This window comes from Elgaria multicarinata, chromosome 1 (genome assembly GCF_023053635.1).
Source record: "Elgaria multicarinata webbii isolate HBS135686 ecotype San Diego chromosome 1, rElgMul1.1.pri, whole genome shotgun sequence".
Classification (NCBI taxonomy): domain Eukaryota; kingdom Metazoa; phylum Chordata; class Lepidosauria; order Squamata; family Anguidae; genus Elgaria; species Elgaria multicarinata.
The window spans coordinates 98,519,192-98,536,372 of record NC_086171.1 but is presented as its reverse complement, the minus strand read 5'-3'; the positions used below and the strand labels follow the sequence as shown (position 1 = coordinate 98,536,372).

The following is a 17,181-nucleotide window of genomic DNA, read 5'->3' as shown; positions in this document are numbered from 1 at the left end:
ATCTTTTTTTAAATTACTGCAGAAAATCCATTAAGAAAGAAAAGATGGAGAAACTGCACAATGCCTTGTGATAGTGAGCACTAGGACCCCTCCATCTGGGAGCACCTTAGAAAACAGAAAAGGAACAACCCCTTCACACAACATAATTAATTTACGCACTTTATGCTCAGAAATGGAATACCAAACACTGAAGTTGTTTAAAAGTCTGGTAAAATATGTTCCCACCAGTCCCAGTTCCTGGAGACCAACATTGTGGCCCATAATCCCAGAAACTAAGGTTGCTAATCTATAAACATAATCTTCTGTCCCACACCAAAGCGGGGTCAGTGGGTGGGTTGTGTGAATGCACAGATGACCACTCAAAGAACCACAGTTACAGGTAAGCAACCTGTCTTTCTTCTTTGTGGTCTCTGTGCATCACACACATGGGCGAGTAGCAAGCTAACTTAGCAGTGTTAGGTCAGTGTCTAAGTGAAGATGGACAACAGCACAGCCCTGCCAAAGGTACTGTTGGCATGTGCTCCTTCATCTAAGTGATAATGCTTCACAAATGTGCAAGGTGTGATCCATGTCGCTGCCTTACAGACATCTGGAAGAGTGATGCTCCTCTGAAAGGCCACAGACGTTGCCACTGCCCAAGCTGAATGTGCATGTACAGGGGCTATCAAGGAGAAGCTGGACCGTTCATAAGCCAGTTTAATGGTAGGTACTACCCAAGAGGCAAAACGCTGTGTTGAAACTGACAGACCTTTGTTCTGACCAGAGTAACAAATAAAGAGTCTTGGAGATCTCCACTTAAGTCAAGGTATTGTGCTACCAACCTTTTTCCCTTCACCTTCGACAAACCTAGAGACTGTGTCCTGTCTTTGTAAAATGCTATTGCACTTCTTATGTCTAGTGTATGGAGAGTAGTCTCTAGGTTTGTTGAAGGTGAAGGGAAAAAAGGTTGGTAGCACAGTATCTTGACTTAAGTGGAACTCTGAAACACCTTAGGCAAAAAAGAAAAGACTGGTCGCAACACCACTTTATCCCTATGAAATGTCAGATAAGGATGATCAACACGCAAGGCACGTATTTCACTTGCATGGCATGCTGCTGCAATTGCCACGAGGAAGGCCACTTTAAAGGAGAGAAGTTGCAGGCCTGTCTTTGCAGGAGGTTCAAACGGCTTATATGCTAATGCCCAAAGGACAACTGAAATACTCCAGGAAGGTATTATTGGTTTAACTGGAAGAACGAGGTTTTAACCCCTTTTAAAAAACGTTTAACTATAGGGTGCGAAAACAGTGTACACCCTTCAACAGGTGGAAGAGACGCAGAAATTGCTGATAAGTAAACTTTAAGTGAAGAGAGTTTAAGTCCTTTCTCAAATAGGGAGAACAAAAATAACAATGCCCGTAACCAACGCTCTGCCTGGATCAAAGCCATTGATAAGTGCAAATCTTTCAAATTTGGCCTACTTTCGAGCATAAGATGAGCGTGTTGCAGGTTTTTGAGATGCCTCTAATATTCTTTGTATCATTGCAGGTATTGGTGCCATTGCAGCTGTTATTTTTTCCAAGCTGTGAGTCTGAGAGTGTGAAGGTTTGCGTGCCTGACTTGACCCTGGTGTTGTCTTAAAAGCATAGGTCTCTGTGGCAGCCGTCACTATCGACGGTGAGCCAGAGACAACAGGGGGGTGAACCAGCGCTGTCTCAGCCCCCACGGAGTAATCAGGATGCAGCTGGTTTGCTTGTTGGCAATCTTGGTGGCTACTCGAATTATGGGTGGAAATGGGGAAAAGCATAGTAGAGCCCTTGAATCCATGTAATGAGAAAAGCATCCTCCATCGAGTTCTGACCCCTGCCCGCACATGTACAAAAACGTGTCAGGACCGCATTCTGCTTGGTGGTGAATAGATCCACTTGGGGTAACCCCCAGTCTCTGAATAAGGAGCGGATTATCAATTTGTTTAGCTCCCACTCATGTGAGGTTTGGGTATTCCTGCTCAGGCAGTCTGCTAAAATCTTGTTGGTGCTGGTGACATGTACTGCTGTCAGTCTTACCTGTTTGTGAAGACACCAATATATGATATGCAGTGTGAGTTGTAGTAACAGGGGTGATTGAGTCCTGCCTTGCTTGTTTAAGTAAACTACCACCATAGTATTGTCTGAAGTTATCTGTATCGATCTGCCTGCAACTTGTTGCTCAAATGCCTTGAGAGCCTTGTGGACTGCTCTGAGTTGGAGCAGATTTATGTGATCCTGTGCTTCTGTTATTGATCTGTTGTTGACCATCAACCATGAACCATCATTTCCATGCAATGGGCTCCCCATCCTAGAAGGGACGCATCTATCGTAACTGTCCTGGATGGACACGGTTGCTGGAACTACATACCCTGTAAAAGATTTGACAGTATTGTCCACCATTCTAGGGCCGCCTTGACCTCTGGAGACATGGAAAGGTGAGTATTTCAAGCATCTCTCCTGAGATCAAAGTTTTGAAGGAACCACATCTGGAGAGTTCTCATGTGGTATCTTGTAAACTCTGCTATGGCAGTGGCTGATGCTATAAGGCCCAACAGTTACTGAATCTAGAAAGTGGTAACTCTTAGTTGTAGCAAGACACATAATGTGATGACATCTGTCCTTGGGTAGGAATGTTTGAGCCACCATGAAGTCAAGAAGTGCCCCAATAAAGTTTATCACCCTTCGAGGAGTTAAACAGAACTTTCCTTGATTGACGTACAATCTAAGATCTTGTAGAAGGTGGAGAGTAATTGCAATCAACTGCTTGAGGCGTTCTTCCGTCGGTGCCGCCAGTAGCTAGTCGTCTTAAGTATGGGTATACATCGACAGTTTGGAGCCGAAGGTGTGCGCATACTACCGACATACATTTTGAGAAAACCCTTGCGGGGGTGGCTAGACTGAAGGGGAGAACCCGTTATTGGTAGATAAGGTCTCCTACAACAAAACGAAGGAATCTGCAATGAGATGCATCGATTGAAATATGGAAATAGGCATCATGAAGGTCGATGGATGCAAACCAGATCCCTTTTCTTAGGAGTGGGAGAATGGATGCGATAGAGATCATCCTAAACTTCCTTGGGGTGAGAAACAAATTTAGAGACCTTTGGTTCAGAATTGGCAAAAGTCCTCCATCCTTCTTCAATACCATGAAGTATCTTGAGTAAAGCCATCCATCAGCTGTCTTGTGTGACCTGCTCTATAGCTCCTTTCTCTAGCAACGTAACAGTCTCTTGTTGCAAAACTATAGATGGGGAAGTAACCTTCACAGTACCAAGAGGAGGGAGGGTATTGAATTGTATCCTGTATCTGTTGACAATTATCGATAAAAACCATTTGTCTGTTGGGATTAACCTCCATGCTGATAGGAAAAAGGAGAGAAGATCACCAAAAAGTTGCTCCTGGGGAACTGGAGGGGCAATCCTCAGAACCGAGTCGAAGTCACTGCTTGCCTTGTCCGTCGTTCCTGCGGAAGGTGTTGTTGGTGCTCGCACTGTGGTATTGCCTTTTCTGACTTGTAGGGAGCTGTCACTGCTGACCAGGGGGTTGATATTGATGTTGTTGGGTCAAAAAGTAATAATTAGACTGTGGTCGATATCAGTGATGTTGGTGAGGGTGCTGTACTGCAAGCCTTATGGACATTAACCAAGGATTCATCAGTTTTGGCATTAAAAAGACCTAATCTGTTGAAAGGTAGGTTTTCAATACACACTCTAGCTTCCTGGGAAAGTCCTGCAGATCTAAGCCATGCATGACGTCGTGAAGCCACTGAGCTCACTGCTTTAGAACAGGTGTCTGGATGTATGGATTTGTTGTCTTGACAATTTCAAGGTTTCTGTCTGAAAGAATCAGGCCAAATTCTTCTTGTCATCTGGTAAATATTCTAACAATTTGCCAACCTTGTCCTAGAGGAAAAGCTGGTAGCATGACATGGCAGCTTGGTTATTTGACACCTTTACTCCCAAGGCTGCTGAAGAATAAACACGTCTGCCCAGAATATCCAGACGGCAACCCTCTTTGTCGACTGGAGATGTGCGTTGCTGATGAGATTTTCTTTGTGCTGCCTCCACTATAACTGAATTCGGTGTAGGTTGCTGAAAAAGAAATTCAGCATCGTTTTGCTGGATTTTATATATGCCTTCAAGTCTCTTTGAAGGAGGTGGCATAGAAGATGGTGTATTCTAAGATTATTTAATTGTTTCCAACAATGCCAGTAGAATTGGTATGGACACTGGACGTGAGGTATCCACCACATCAATCACTGGATCTTGCATGGTGGGTGCTGTCTGTTCCACCAATAATCCCAATGCCTGAGCCATCCTCATTACTCGGTCTGTGAAGTGGCCAAGATCTTCTGATGGAGAAATTGCACCCAGTGCTGTTAATTTGGCAGCTGGTGGAGAAACAGACAGTCGTACAGAAGATGGGGATGAAGTATCTGATTGATAATTATCGTCGTCTGATACCTGAGACCCATGAGATGGTGATCGCAGTCTGCTGCCAGGTATTGGCCTGCTGTCGAGGTGATAGTTGCATTTCACAATTGGCCTCAGAGGTCCATAGCACTTCCGACACAATCGAAGCAAGGGGTCCTAGCTGCCACACCGACTGGGGCCATCCCCCCCCCCCAGCGGTGTTAGAGCAGGCCTAGGGTTAGAATAAATTTCAGTCCCAAGGCCTAACAGAGGTGGTGGTCAAGAAATCGTAGCCGAAGGATATCGGTGTCGATGAGTCGGAGGCGGTTCTCACCATCTGTGGTTGGACCTGTAAGGACCATAACGATCTGGTTCATAATAGTCATAGTAAGGGTAACCCCCTGCAGATCTTCTGTCCTATCCAAATGGTGAGCATGATCTTTCTCTGAGTGGTCCACGGGGGGAGTAAAATTCTCTCCAGGTGACTGAAGAAACCGATTCTGGTGAATGTCTTGAATGATCCCTTCTAGGGGATTGAGTATGCTCCCTCTGACTGGAGGCAGGGGGGAGTATCCTGGATTTCACCTTTCGAAGTTGAAGTGTGGTGTCAATCAACACACAATACATTCCCCGAGGATAACACTGGTACTGGGGGATGTAATAGGGGGGGTCTGTGGTGCAGCCCTCAGTGTGAGATTGGTTCTCATTATTGATGCCAATGGGGATGTTAAAAGCTCTAGCATCAATAGTGGCCATTCGTCACCCACGGATACAGTCTAACAATACCCTGACGGTGTGGCGAGGAGTTCCATGGTCTCTCTGGATTTGAGCCAGGACCCTTGAATGTGGCAAGAGGTCTCTTTTTCTTTCTTCCCCTCTACAAATGTTGTAGGTTGTTTGACTGGCTTTGTCGTAGCTTTTTTCGTCAGTTTTTAGCCACTGACAATGCCAACCATCTGCCAAGTCTCGGGGGCTGCTCTGGAACACTGTGGTTCTGTAAAACAGATTGATCTGGGGGTCCGTAGTTGCAGCTGGTCTATCGCCTCTAAGGCTTTTTTCCACAGAATATCTCTTAATCTGTCAGACCCGTGTTGCCGAGTCTGTTTAGAAAACGCCTGACAGAAATGGCACGACTTTACCACATGGCCCTCTCCTAGACAAAGGAGATAGAGTGAATGGCCGTCAGATAGTTTACTCCCACACTTGGAGCATTTCCAAAATGGCACCCATAGGGCCATACAGCCCAGAACGATGAGTAGCACTGACAGAAAAGAAAAATGTTTTTTAAAGACGAAAATAACTATAGGAGTAAGGAAACAAAAATAGGTGAAAATGAGATAAGATTTGAAGAGAATAACACCTCTAGACAAATCTTCCCAAATGACCTGTCACAATGGCAGTGGAAAGAGAACTGAGGGAATAAGTTAGGAACCCTACAGGGCATGCACAACATGGCATGGGGGAGGGGTTCCACCCAAATGACTCCCCAGCTATAGAATCCCGCCCCCCCTTCCCGGAACAAGACTCCGCTCAGGCACAGAGTCCATATGTGTGATGCACGGAGACCACGAAGAAGAAGTAAGGGTGAAATTCTATGCATGTTTAGATATACTGGCAGGGAAATGCTGGGAGTTGTAGGACTTATTTCTGTCTAAACATGCATAGGATTGTGCCCTAAGTGAGTTTAGCATTTCTGCTCAAGTTTCTTGATCCTTTGTGTTTTTTTCTATGCCTTACAGTAACTGGAAGGAAGGGTGTAGTGGGGTGGGGGAGGGAAAGGGGTTCCGGCTACAATTCTGTGCACACATACCTAACAGTTGGTTTTATTGAATACAATGGGACTTTTTTCTAAGTAGATATGCATAGGATTGTGCTGTATGCATATTCCTATACACATGGACCAAGCTGTAAAACCCACTGAACACAGTGTACTTACTTCTGAGTAGGCATGTATAGGGTTGCACCATTAATAAATACCAGAAGGTAGCCGTGTTAATTTAATGCAGTAAAAACAACAACGTGTCTTGTGGCATGTAAATGTTTACAATTCTTCCCCATACCCCACCTCACCCCCATATGTATTGTATACTGTATATAAACCTGAAATTCCCCATAGTACTCCATACATCTGAAGAAGTACCCAAAAATTTAAAATAAAAAAATTTCAGTGCCATAAGACTCTTCATTGGTTTTGCTGTTAATAAAGTTTCTTTGACTTTATGTTCATGCAGAAGATGGAGCTATATGGATGGGGTATAAGAAAAGCAAGAGAAGGTTCTTCAATTTTTAAAATATTTAATATGAATAAGAAGAGTTGGTGTCAATCTTCAGGCTCCATCCCCAGGATCTCAATGGGCCAGTTTGCAGGATCAAGCACCACTCCATGGTTTATTTAAGTAGGGTGACCATATGACCGGATTTGCCCAGATTTGCCCGGGTTTTTGATGACAAATCCGGAAGGGGAGGGGAAATCCGGATTTTTCCAAAGAGCAGCTCTAATGGGAATTAACAAAAATGTTTATAACTCCGTCATTTTTTAAGATAAAGACATGAAACTTGGCACGATGGTAGCTCTTAGGAAGGGCTATAGTCACACCAAATTTGAAACAGTTCCGTTCATCCATTGATTTTTTAGGATTTTTTTAAAAATTGAGGTTTTAAAATTATTATTTTTAAAATTGTCATTTTTAAAGATAAAGTGATGAAACTTTGCACCATGACAGGATTTAGGTATAGCTTTAGCCACACCAAATTTGAAACAGATCTGTTCATCCATTGATTTTTAGGATTTTTTAAAAAAAAATTGAGTTTTTTTTTTTAAAAATGTTATTTTTAAAGATAAAGCAATGAAACTTGGCACCTTGATTGCTCTTAACAAAGACTTTAGCTATGCAAATTTGAAACAGATCTGCCCATCCATTGAGTTTTAGGATTTTTTAAAAAGTTTGAGGTTTTAAAATTATTTTTTTAAAATGACATTTTTAAAGATAAAGGGCTGAAAGTTGGCACCATGATAGCTCTTAATGAGAGATTTAGCCATGCCAAGTTTGAATCAGATCTGTTCATCCATTGTTTTTTTAGGATTTTTTAAAAAGTTCAAAGTTTTAAAATTATTGTGTTTTAAAACTGCTGGAGCCATATCCTTCAAACTCAGGTTGGGGTATTGCATATTGAGCAGTTTCAGCCCTTGGCATTAAGAGGATCTCCAGTCTTTAGGTAAGAAGTCCTAAGCAAGCAGGGCACCTTTCCTGTTGCAGATTTGGTGTACAATCGGGTACCTGGAGCTCAGCAGAGGCAAAGGCATCCACAAATCAAAATGTGGGAAAGGAGAGGTCAATGAAAACAGAATGGGCCAGAGGCCTTTTTCTCAAATTTCCACATTATGGGCGATGAAGGGTCATCGTTAGAGAAAAACTCTCACGACCAACAGTAGGGTGCCAGTCAAGAGAGGGGCTCTCTTCTTTGCGGATGCCCTGTTGCTGCGAACACTGGAACCTGGCATATCATTGCTTTGCTTCGCTACCACTTCCCTTCCACTTCACTTTGTACACTTGTGAGCTAGGCTCTGACTGCACTGCTGGGATGCAATGCAGAACATTTTAAGTGCATACCAGAGAAAAATAGATAGATTTGTGGCTTTGGCTGGCTGGCATATCTCTTAGAGACAGAGTTAGACCGAAGCCACAACTCAGAGATGGCTGTAGCTGAGCCCTCAGAGGCTGCTGTACTACACAGAGCCTTTTTAAGAGTATCTTAGAGTCTAGTTTTGAGTCTAGAGGCGGCTGGTGGTGGAGTTTTTTTTAAAAAACAAGAGTCACCGGATGCAACCAAGCTATAAGCTGTTGTCCTACCCCCAGCCACAGGGTACAAGTGCACAGCCTGGCTGGACCGTTGGGAGACTTTGGCAGAGAGAGAGGGGGTGGGGGATTATTTGAGGCTGGAAATGTTGTCAGGCTGGCATAAGGTAGAGAGAAGCTGAAGGCAACCCAGATGCACCTGTAGCTTGGTCCTGAGGCTGGCTTGCCACGCAGAGTGTTTTAAGAGTGCATCAAAGTTGTGCAAAAGGAGAAGAGTTGGAGGCAGCTGGTGGCAGAGGTTTTTAAAGTATTGGGCAAGAGGCGGGATATAATAATAATAATAATAATAATAATAATAATAATAATAATAAATGTAAGAGTCACCAGACATGACCAAGCAATAACCTGCAATAAGTAATATCTCGGGTCACAAGTGTGCAGCCTAGCTGGACCATTGGGAGACTTTTTTTTTTGCGGGGGGAGAGAGAGAAAGAGAGAGAGAGAGAGAGAGATTGTTTGAGGCTGGAGGCTTTGGTTTGTCTGCAATGACTTAGAGTGAGAGACAACAGAGACTGCACAGACAACCCAGAGACATCTATTGTAACTTAGCCCCATGGTGCTGGCATGAAACGCAGGGCATTAGGAAGAGGGTCTCAGAGTCGCATGTTCGTGCAGGAAGTAGACAGGAGCCTTGAGAAGCTAATGTATATAAGTGAGAAGTGTGAATGGGCAAAGCAGTGTTCACTGCCACACCACCCACCCTAATGTTAGAGTAGAGAAACTTGTGACAGTTATACACAAGCTTTTTTAAAAAATTGAAATTAAAAACAGCCAGCCATCCGGCCGGCCAGTAGCAAACCCTGTTAACAACACCAGCAGCTTGCAATGAGTGAAGATACAGTCAGAAAAGATATTTGAGGGAAGGGGAGAATGTAACACACAGAGTATAGCAAAAGCTTCAAAGTACAGCAAAACCTACAAAAGTAGGAGTGAGTGAAGTTAATTTCAGATACATTGAATCTCTCACTTGTTCTTTATTTCAGTGATTTTAACATTAAGATGTTATGTAGAACAGATTTGTCTTAAATGAGTGCTGTAAAATCAGACATGTGACCAAGGCTATGTTCGGGTGGGCACGCCCCCTTTGTGCTGGACACGCCCCCTTGGGGGGCAACCATGTTGTCCTCCTTTTTGGTTTCCAAAATATGGTCACCCTAATTTAAGCCACGGTGGGCTGTGGTGTTGGTGGGCAGCCATTTTGAATATTCAAGCCCTGGCCTCAGCTTGTCATGATGTCCGAACCTGGCAAGGGTGGGATGTTGCCATGGTTAACAAACCATCCAGAACCCATGGGCTGTTTTAGGGTTGCGAGTGGTTCGTTAACCATATTTATTTATTTAGAGTATTTTTATCCTGCTCCTCAGCCATAAAGGCCCCCAGAGCTGCTTACAATAAATCAGTAAAGAAGACATAAAGTAAAACCATGCCAACAACCCACCATTGCTGGGTTCAGACATCACAATAAAGCGAAGTCACAGCTTGAATATTCAAAAATCACCCAGTACGTATCAGAACACACTGCAACCTACTGTTATTTGGGTTGTGACAATTGCACGAACCTTCACATCCAGAGATGAGATTACTCTGGCTACCAGAGACTGGGCACTAGTCCCCTGCAAAGTGAAATAGAGGAGGTTATAGACCAGCTTAAAGCAGGGAAATCACCAGGGGCAGATGGTTTAGGACCAGAGTTTTACAAAAAATTTAGAACTTTAATAGTGCCAAAGTTGCTGAAATTATATAACGCAATAATGGAGGGGGAGAGGATCCCAGAGTCATGGGAGCATTCTATAATAATTTTAATTCTGAAACCGGATAAGGATCTGACTCTCCCCGATTCATATAGACCAATTTCATTAATAAATCAAGATGCAAAAATTTTCTCAAGCATTTTGGCTAAAAGGCTAAATAAATGTATAGTTAAATATGTAGGGGAAGATCAATCTGGTTTTATAGCAGGTAGACAGATGCACACACTAATAGGTAGAGTTTTGAGTGTAATACAGGGGATAAAAAAATCAAAGATTAAGGCGGGTATTTTAGCGTTAGATATTTTTAAGGCTTTTGATTGTGTGAGCTGGCAAACTTTAAAGTTGGTTATAAACAAAATGGGATTTGGTATTAAATTTAGAGCAATAATAGAGCAGTTATACTCTAAAAGCACAGCCGTAGTGGTAGTAAATGATGGAATAACGGATAAGATATGACTAGCCAGAGGGACGAGACAAGGATGCCCACTCTCGCCAGTCCTGTTTGTATTGGTGATGGAATTGTTGGCAAACGCAATAAGAGAGGATGGGGAGATAGAGGGGATAGGTAGCAGTAATTAAATAAAGTTGAATATGTTTGCAGATGATACATTGATGACTATTAGAGATCCTTTAGGTAAAATGGAAAGAATTAAACAGCAGTTGAATGATTTTGAAGAAGTTACGGGGTTAAGGATAAATTGGGCAAAATCAGATTTGATGTTATTCAACTATACTAAAAAGGAAGAAAGGGAGTGGGAAGGGAAGGTTTCAGTTTTGAAAAGCAAAGAAAAAATTAAATATTTGGGTGTTAAGATTACAAAAAATTTAGAAGATTTGGAAAGTGAGAATTTAAATGGATTAAAAAAAGAAATAGAGGAAGAGTTAAAGAAGTATAAGAAACTGAATCTTTCCTGGTTTGGAAGAATAGCTCTAATAAAGATGAAAATTTTACCTAAGATTAACTTTTTCTTTAGAATGTTACCAATAAGAATTTCAGAGATAGAATTAAAAAGATGGCAGAATCTTATAAATAATTACTGCAATGAAGGGAAGAAATCAAGGATTAATAAAAGTAAATGGTATTTAAGCCAAAAGAGAGGCGAACTGGGTCTCCCAAACCCTGAGTACTACTATCTAGCTAATAGGTTAAGACATATTGTTGAAGCAATTATAGGGGTAGGGGACTTAAAATGGATAGAGGAAAATACGCTAGGGAATATTGAGTTAAAATTGCAAAATGTGTTTTTTAAGGAAAAAGGGAAGGGTAAATGGCTTAATGATTTAGATAACCAATTTTTGAAGTTCCATTGGGAACTTTGGAATAATTATAAAAAGGAATTGTTTTCAAGTAATTCCCCCTTAACACCGGTGATAATGTTAAAGAAATTTCCTGAAAATTTAAAGAAGAGGTTAAGCAAAGTTTTAAAAGAAATAAACAAAATGAAATTAGGAGAGTGGTTAAGGGGGATGAATACAAGAGAGAGGTTGGAAGACGTTTTGAGAGATTTGGAATTAATGTGGTTAAATTATTTTCAATTAGAACAATGGACTAAAAATTGGGTAAGAGAAAATGGAGAATGTAGAGAGAGGAAGAAATTTGAGGAATTAATTGAACAAAAAGAAATAGATAAGGGACAAAATATAGGGATAAAGGGGTTAGTGAGTCAACTATATAATATATTAGTTGAGAAAGGAGGGCTGGATAGTGCTGGGAAAATGGTTTGGGAGACTGATTTGAAGATACAAATAGGACAACAGAGGTGGGAAGGACTATGGAGACAGAGAGTGTTGAGAAATATGTCAGTAAGAATAAAGGAGAATTACTATAAACTTGTATGGAGGTGGTATTTAACTCCGGTTAGATTAAATAAGATTAATAAACAGCTTTCAGCAGATTGTTGGAGGGGTTGTGGTGAAAAGGGAACGTATTTACATATGTGGTGGGATTGTATACATGTGCAAAAGTTATGGAAGATGGTGTTTTATGAGATTGAACAGATTGTGGGATTTAAAGTAGAGGTTACACCAAGGATTGCATGATGATCTTAAATGTAATAAAGAAATGAAAGAATTGATAATGAACCTGCTGACAGCTGCGAGGTTGATAGTAACTAGGAATTGGAAAATTACAGGAGATTATTGTATTGAAGAATGGTATAAAGAAGTGTGGGACATTGCTATAAATGATAAATTGACATGTAATATAAAAATGAAAAGAGGCATAGTAAAAACGAATGATTTTGAGAGTATATGGAAAAAGTTCCTGGAGTTTGTATTTTCTAAAGGAAGGGGGGATCCACCAACGGATGAAACTATGAGTTTTTTGAAACAAGAATGAGATCCCGAGGTGGGGGGAGCACTGTTATGTTTATTATATTTATGTTTAATAGGTTAATATTGAATAAATGATAGTAAGGTACTATAATGTTTTTGTATTAAGTGATTTTGATTTGTGTTTGTTGTTTCAATAATAATAAAAAAAATAAAAAAAAATAAAAAATAAACTCTGCTTAATGTGGTTTGATGATGGATTGTTCTCTTCCTTCTCTAAGCCATTTCCTTTAAGCTGGCCCCCACCTCACCTTGCACTCTTCCAAAGTAAGTAGGCAACCCTGGCCTGAAGATAAAGCGTATTACACCACGTCCATTTCAATATTACTGCAGATTCCCATTTTGCAGTTTCTCTTTATTAATGAGCTCCAAATTAGCTTCAGTTCTGCACCTGGGGTGCAGTGTGGCAGCATCCTGATCCATCCTGGTTTTCATCTCCTCTCCCAAGCTCTTTTCTTTAGCAGAGAATCCCCTGGTGTTTTGGTTAGCCCTGAAATCTACAATTTTCAAATATATTTTCAGTTGCGCTGAGCTGGGCCTCTCCTTGGGGGGTGGGGGCAGGGTTAATTTCTACAGAAGTATCATATCTGATCACGATCAGTCTGTGATTCATTTACTCTTCAGTATTAAAGAGCCAGAATGGAAATGAATTCAGCTAACATAGAGATTAATGTGGAACGATGGGCTCTTTCATGTGGCATTTCCAAGCCCAGTTTTTGCAATGGGTTTATATAATCAGACATAATTGTCTGCACATGTTCAGTTGCATTTGCTTCAGAACGCTCTACTGTCCTTGCCTGGTGACGTCAGGGCTCGGTGCTAATGTGGGAGGTTCAGATGCCTGGGCTGCATTCAGATGACGGCAGCTCAGAATTCAAACAACAAAGCTATGGACCATGCAAACGACATCCCTACCCTTTCCCTTTGCCCATCAGTGTCCTCAAGGAAGTGTTCTCCCTATTCATAAAGATGAAAAGCATACCAATAATAGAGTTTCCTCGCATTTCGTTTTGGGAAAAGAACACCCTAAACATTGATGAGATGTTGCACTAAGATAGTAATTGGAGGACTTTCATTATGGCTAAGGGGCTGGGGGTGGTATTACCGTTTTGAGTTGCTACATTAATGAGGGCAGAGATATACATCAAGCAGAATGAGATAGTAGAATTGTAAACTGTACCATTTCACAATGCAGGGAAGGGTTATATTTTTTAATGCTACCCTACCTAAAAACTTTCTGCACACAGTAAACTAATACATCAGTGAATGAACAACGCTAAACTATTCTCTTTGATGTGCTAGTTTTCTCCATTAAGGGGTTGAGTTAAAATATGGGAGAGCATTCAAAAATCCCCTCCTGTGGCCTGAAGTGGTACAGTCCAGAATTCTATCACCTAATGGCCAAAGTGGATGTGACAGGGGCAACCCTATTTGATGTTCATGTTATTGCCCCACTGAAGCCTAATTTTCATATGGAATAAATCTCCTCCTTCTCCCCCACCTTACCTCCTCCCTCTCTATCACTTCAAGTACTTTTCTCCCAGTCTGGCATCAGGATTCAGCTGGAGAAAAGTACCTGGGGAGACAGAAGTGCAGGATGAAGTGATACACTGAAGGTTGGGTTAGACATGATGGAGGGGTCATGTTTGTTGTTGACCTGTTCTCCTTATTCATGTTTAAATTAGGAAGTAAGGGGCATCTAATTCTAATATTGGAAAAAAATGTGTGGGTGAGGTGAGTTGTACTCTTTTCCATCTTACTTCTATCACTCCAGGCACTTTTCTCCCAGCTGAATTCTGATGACAGAAGTGCAAAAAGTGCCACGAGGAAGCATAGGGAGAAGGAGGTTTTATCTGGTGTTAGAGCTAGTTCCCTTCTCGTCCTACTTTATATGTGAATAAGGCAGACTCGTGAACAAATGTGACAGCCCCCATCACGTCTAACTTGGCCTTCAATCCATCACCTTATCCTGCACAAGGTGTACATTGGCTCTGAGACCTGTCTAGTACAGAATGATCTCTTTAGCAACATCCAACTCCCAAAACAAAAGTCATACACCTCTTATATGAACAATTCTTACCCAACTTGCCCACTGGTGAGCAACTTGAGCATCTAAACAATTAGTTTTTACTGCCAATAATTTTGTACTGTAACAAAATGGATGTGAGAGAGAATGAGAGAGATGTGTCCTTGGCAAGCAGTTTTAATGTTTTCTCTCACATCACATCTTATACTTGGTGCTTTTATTGCAAATTGACATAAGCTCACAGAGAACGCCTAGGAGGGCCAATGGCAGCATACTACCCAATCCCCACCAAGAAAGGACTTGCTTTGCTCAACACTGTTGTGAGTAATGCAGGCAGTAGCAACCCTAAAGGTTATCTGGGGTAAGTGGGCTCCACCCTGCACTGGCCCTCCACCACTACCCCAACTGGCACTCCCCATGTCCAAGGGATGAATGCAAAAAAAGAAAAGGAAAGCCAAAGCATCAGGATCACGTTGCACCCGTCCAGTATTTTCAGGTCAATCCTTGAGTGCAGCTGTCCCGCTGACCTCTAAAAGGGGCAGAGAGAAGCCCCGACACTGTGTATGGCAGCCTCCTTTTCCAGGCTGCCCTCTTGTCCCAGCCTGCTGTCATCGCCACTGAGATGGCGGATGATTGATCTGAGAAATGAAGTTGGATTGCTGTCCCGAATCTACACTCGGTTCTCCTTGTGTCTGTCTGATCGATTTCACTCTGTACGACACAGCTTGTCGCTATGAATTTTCATGCTAGTAAGGAGCCGCCAGCACAACCCAGAACAAGTAGAAGACGTTCCTCTCCACCCCCACCCATTTTTTCTTCTTTCATTTTTTTGGGTAGCATTATTATTAGCACCATCATGGTTATTATTAATCTATTAATCACCCATTTCTGGTGTTTTGACACTGACTGGAGTGGCAGAGGGGCCTACCCTATTTTTAGACGGCTCATCAGGCTGCAATGGGATCCAGCTCTTCTTGTTGGAGATGTCTAGGTCCTGGTTTGTGGTGACATCCCCTACTGCCATTGCACTAGGTGTCACCTGTTTAGCAGCTCTTCTCAGCAGAATGCAAGTGGCCGCAGGTGCCATACGAATGCTGATTGTGTCTGACAGTCCTAGACGCCAGCTGCCTGCACAAGGCCTGCCCAATCACCACTTTTTTGCAGATAGAACTCTGCCGTTGGCATGACCGATACAGAAGCAATAAACTAGGTGACCGTAAAGCTAAGACAAGTCCTACTAAGTGGCATTCTGAGCCCTATGGCTTTGAAATAATTGGGAGTGAGAGAACAAAAAAAGAAGGGGGTGGGGGACAGAAAAAAGGAAGCCTATTTTTCTTACACTGATGCCCTGCGGACTATACATCTGACTCGCTGCGAGCCCGTCACTGTATCCTCCTGTCTGGCTGATAACATGGCGAAGGGTATCCACCTAAACAGACCAACAACAACAAAGAGAGAATTAGGAACACAGATCTTAAATGGCAAGACTAATTGTTTTCGTCATTAAAACATCAGTATTTGACCACAGACAATATTTTTTAAATGTTCAATCCATAGAGCAAAACATGAAGCTGCCTGCCTCCCATATCCCCACACACTGCCACAGTCCCTGATAATAGCAGCAGCAGCAGCAGCAGCAGCAGCAGAAGAAGACCATGCTGGATTCTTAGTGTTGCAGCAGATGGTGGGGAGGAAAATAATCAAGGGAGCAGGCAAGCTGGTTGGAGGTTCTTGGTTGAGTTAGCAATTATATGGAAGCAAGGAATCTATTCCTAAACTCTTATTCCTGCTATCCACCCATCAATAATTCAACCCAAGGTTTCTCAATGCCACCTGCAACTGAAGAGAGTTGACTTGATATAAGTGAGCACATATGAGTGTCAACACCTTGAATTTCAAGACCATTCATCCTTCTTGATCATTCTAGGCCACCTGCCCTCTGGCATGCAGTCTTCCCTACATTCAGGGTAGCAATGTAACCTTGACTGATTTTAAAGGGACGTTGTCAAATATTGGAAATGGTTGGGTGGTTGGCAACATTACATCGAATGCCAATGGGATGAGGAAAGGGGTAGAAGACGACTCCAGAAAAAAGTTGTGAATATCTAAGGGGCTGGGACGCCAACCCCTATTGTTGTAAGTAACCCTTGCATCAAAAAGCAGTGGTTGATGCACCTGAGATTATTTCCTACACTCTTCCCTATCACACTGGTTTCTAGGATACAGTGGTTAGTGCTGGTTTGATACTGAAATGGGAGAGGGACACTTCTGTGGTTCAGCTACACTCTCTTGTCATTAAACTAAGCAGAATATGGAAGTCATAAAAATAAGCCCTAAGTACAAAGGTCTGGTCCCTTCTCCCAAACCCACTAAGCAAGTTTCATCTTGCCTGGTACTCTTTCTGTTCAAAATCTTGATTGACCTCTTACTGTAACTATCAAGCCAGAGCCAAATGCATTCACAAAGTGTGGGCAAGATCCCTGAAGACAATTTTTGAATTTTTTGTTGTTGATTTTGGGTTTTTGTTTTTGTTTTTATGGTTTAGGTTGGTTATAGAGTTTAGATTCCTCTCTTGGGACAGAAATGGGGAAAGCCAATAGGATCAAAGGCTCTTCATTCTGACATTGATGCATTCACTGGCAGTACATCCGATGGATCCCTACCTGTGACTGCACGTTGGCTCCAACCTGGGCCCCTTGGTAAGAATCCCCATTGAGTGACTGCACGCTCATGAACAAATCTCCAGAGTTTGACATGTTAAAAGAACTGGAAGAACCTGGAAAGGAAAGAGTGAGG

The 17,181-nt window shown here is 42.2% G+C and overlaps 1 protein-coding gene across 5 annotated transcripts in view; it reads right to left on the bottom strand.

Annotated features, from left to right (window-relative positions):
• The window catches only part of PBX1 (PBX homeobox 1), a 295,026-nt gene that overhangs the window by 18,740 nt on the left and 259,105 nt on the right, over window positions 1-17,181 (bottom strand). For 2 of the 5 annotated variants that reach the window (XM_063133305.1, XM_063133297.1), the window contains exons 7-8: window positions 17,049-17,161; window positions 14,556-15,814 (exon numbers count right to left, since the gene is read on the bottom strand). In XM_063133305.1, the coding sequence (XP_062989375.1) occupies window positions 15,623-15,814; window positions 17,049-17,161 (305 nt within the window). In that variant the 3' untranslated portion in view covers window positions 14,556-15,622. Of the gene's footprint in view, window positions 1-14,555; window positions 15,815-17,048; window positions 17,162-17,181 lie in introns of those variants that run through there. The other 3 variants (XM_063133304.1, XM_063133307.1, XM_063133308.1) reach the window with 3 other exon arrangements.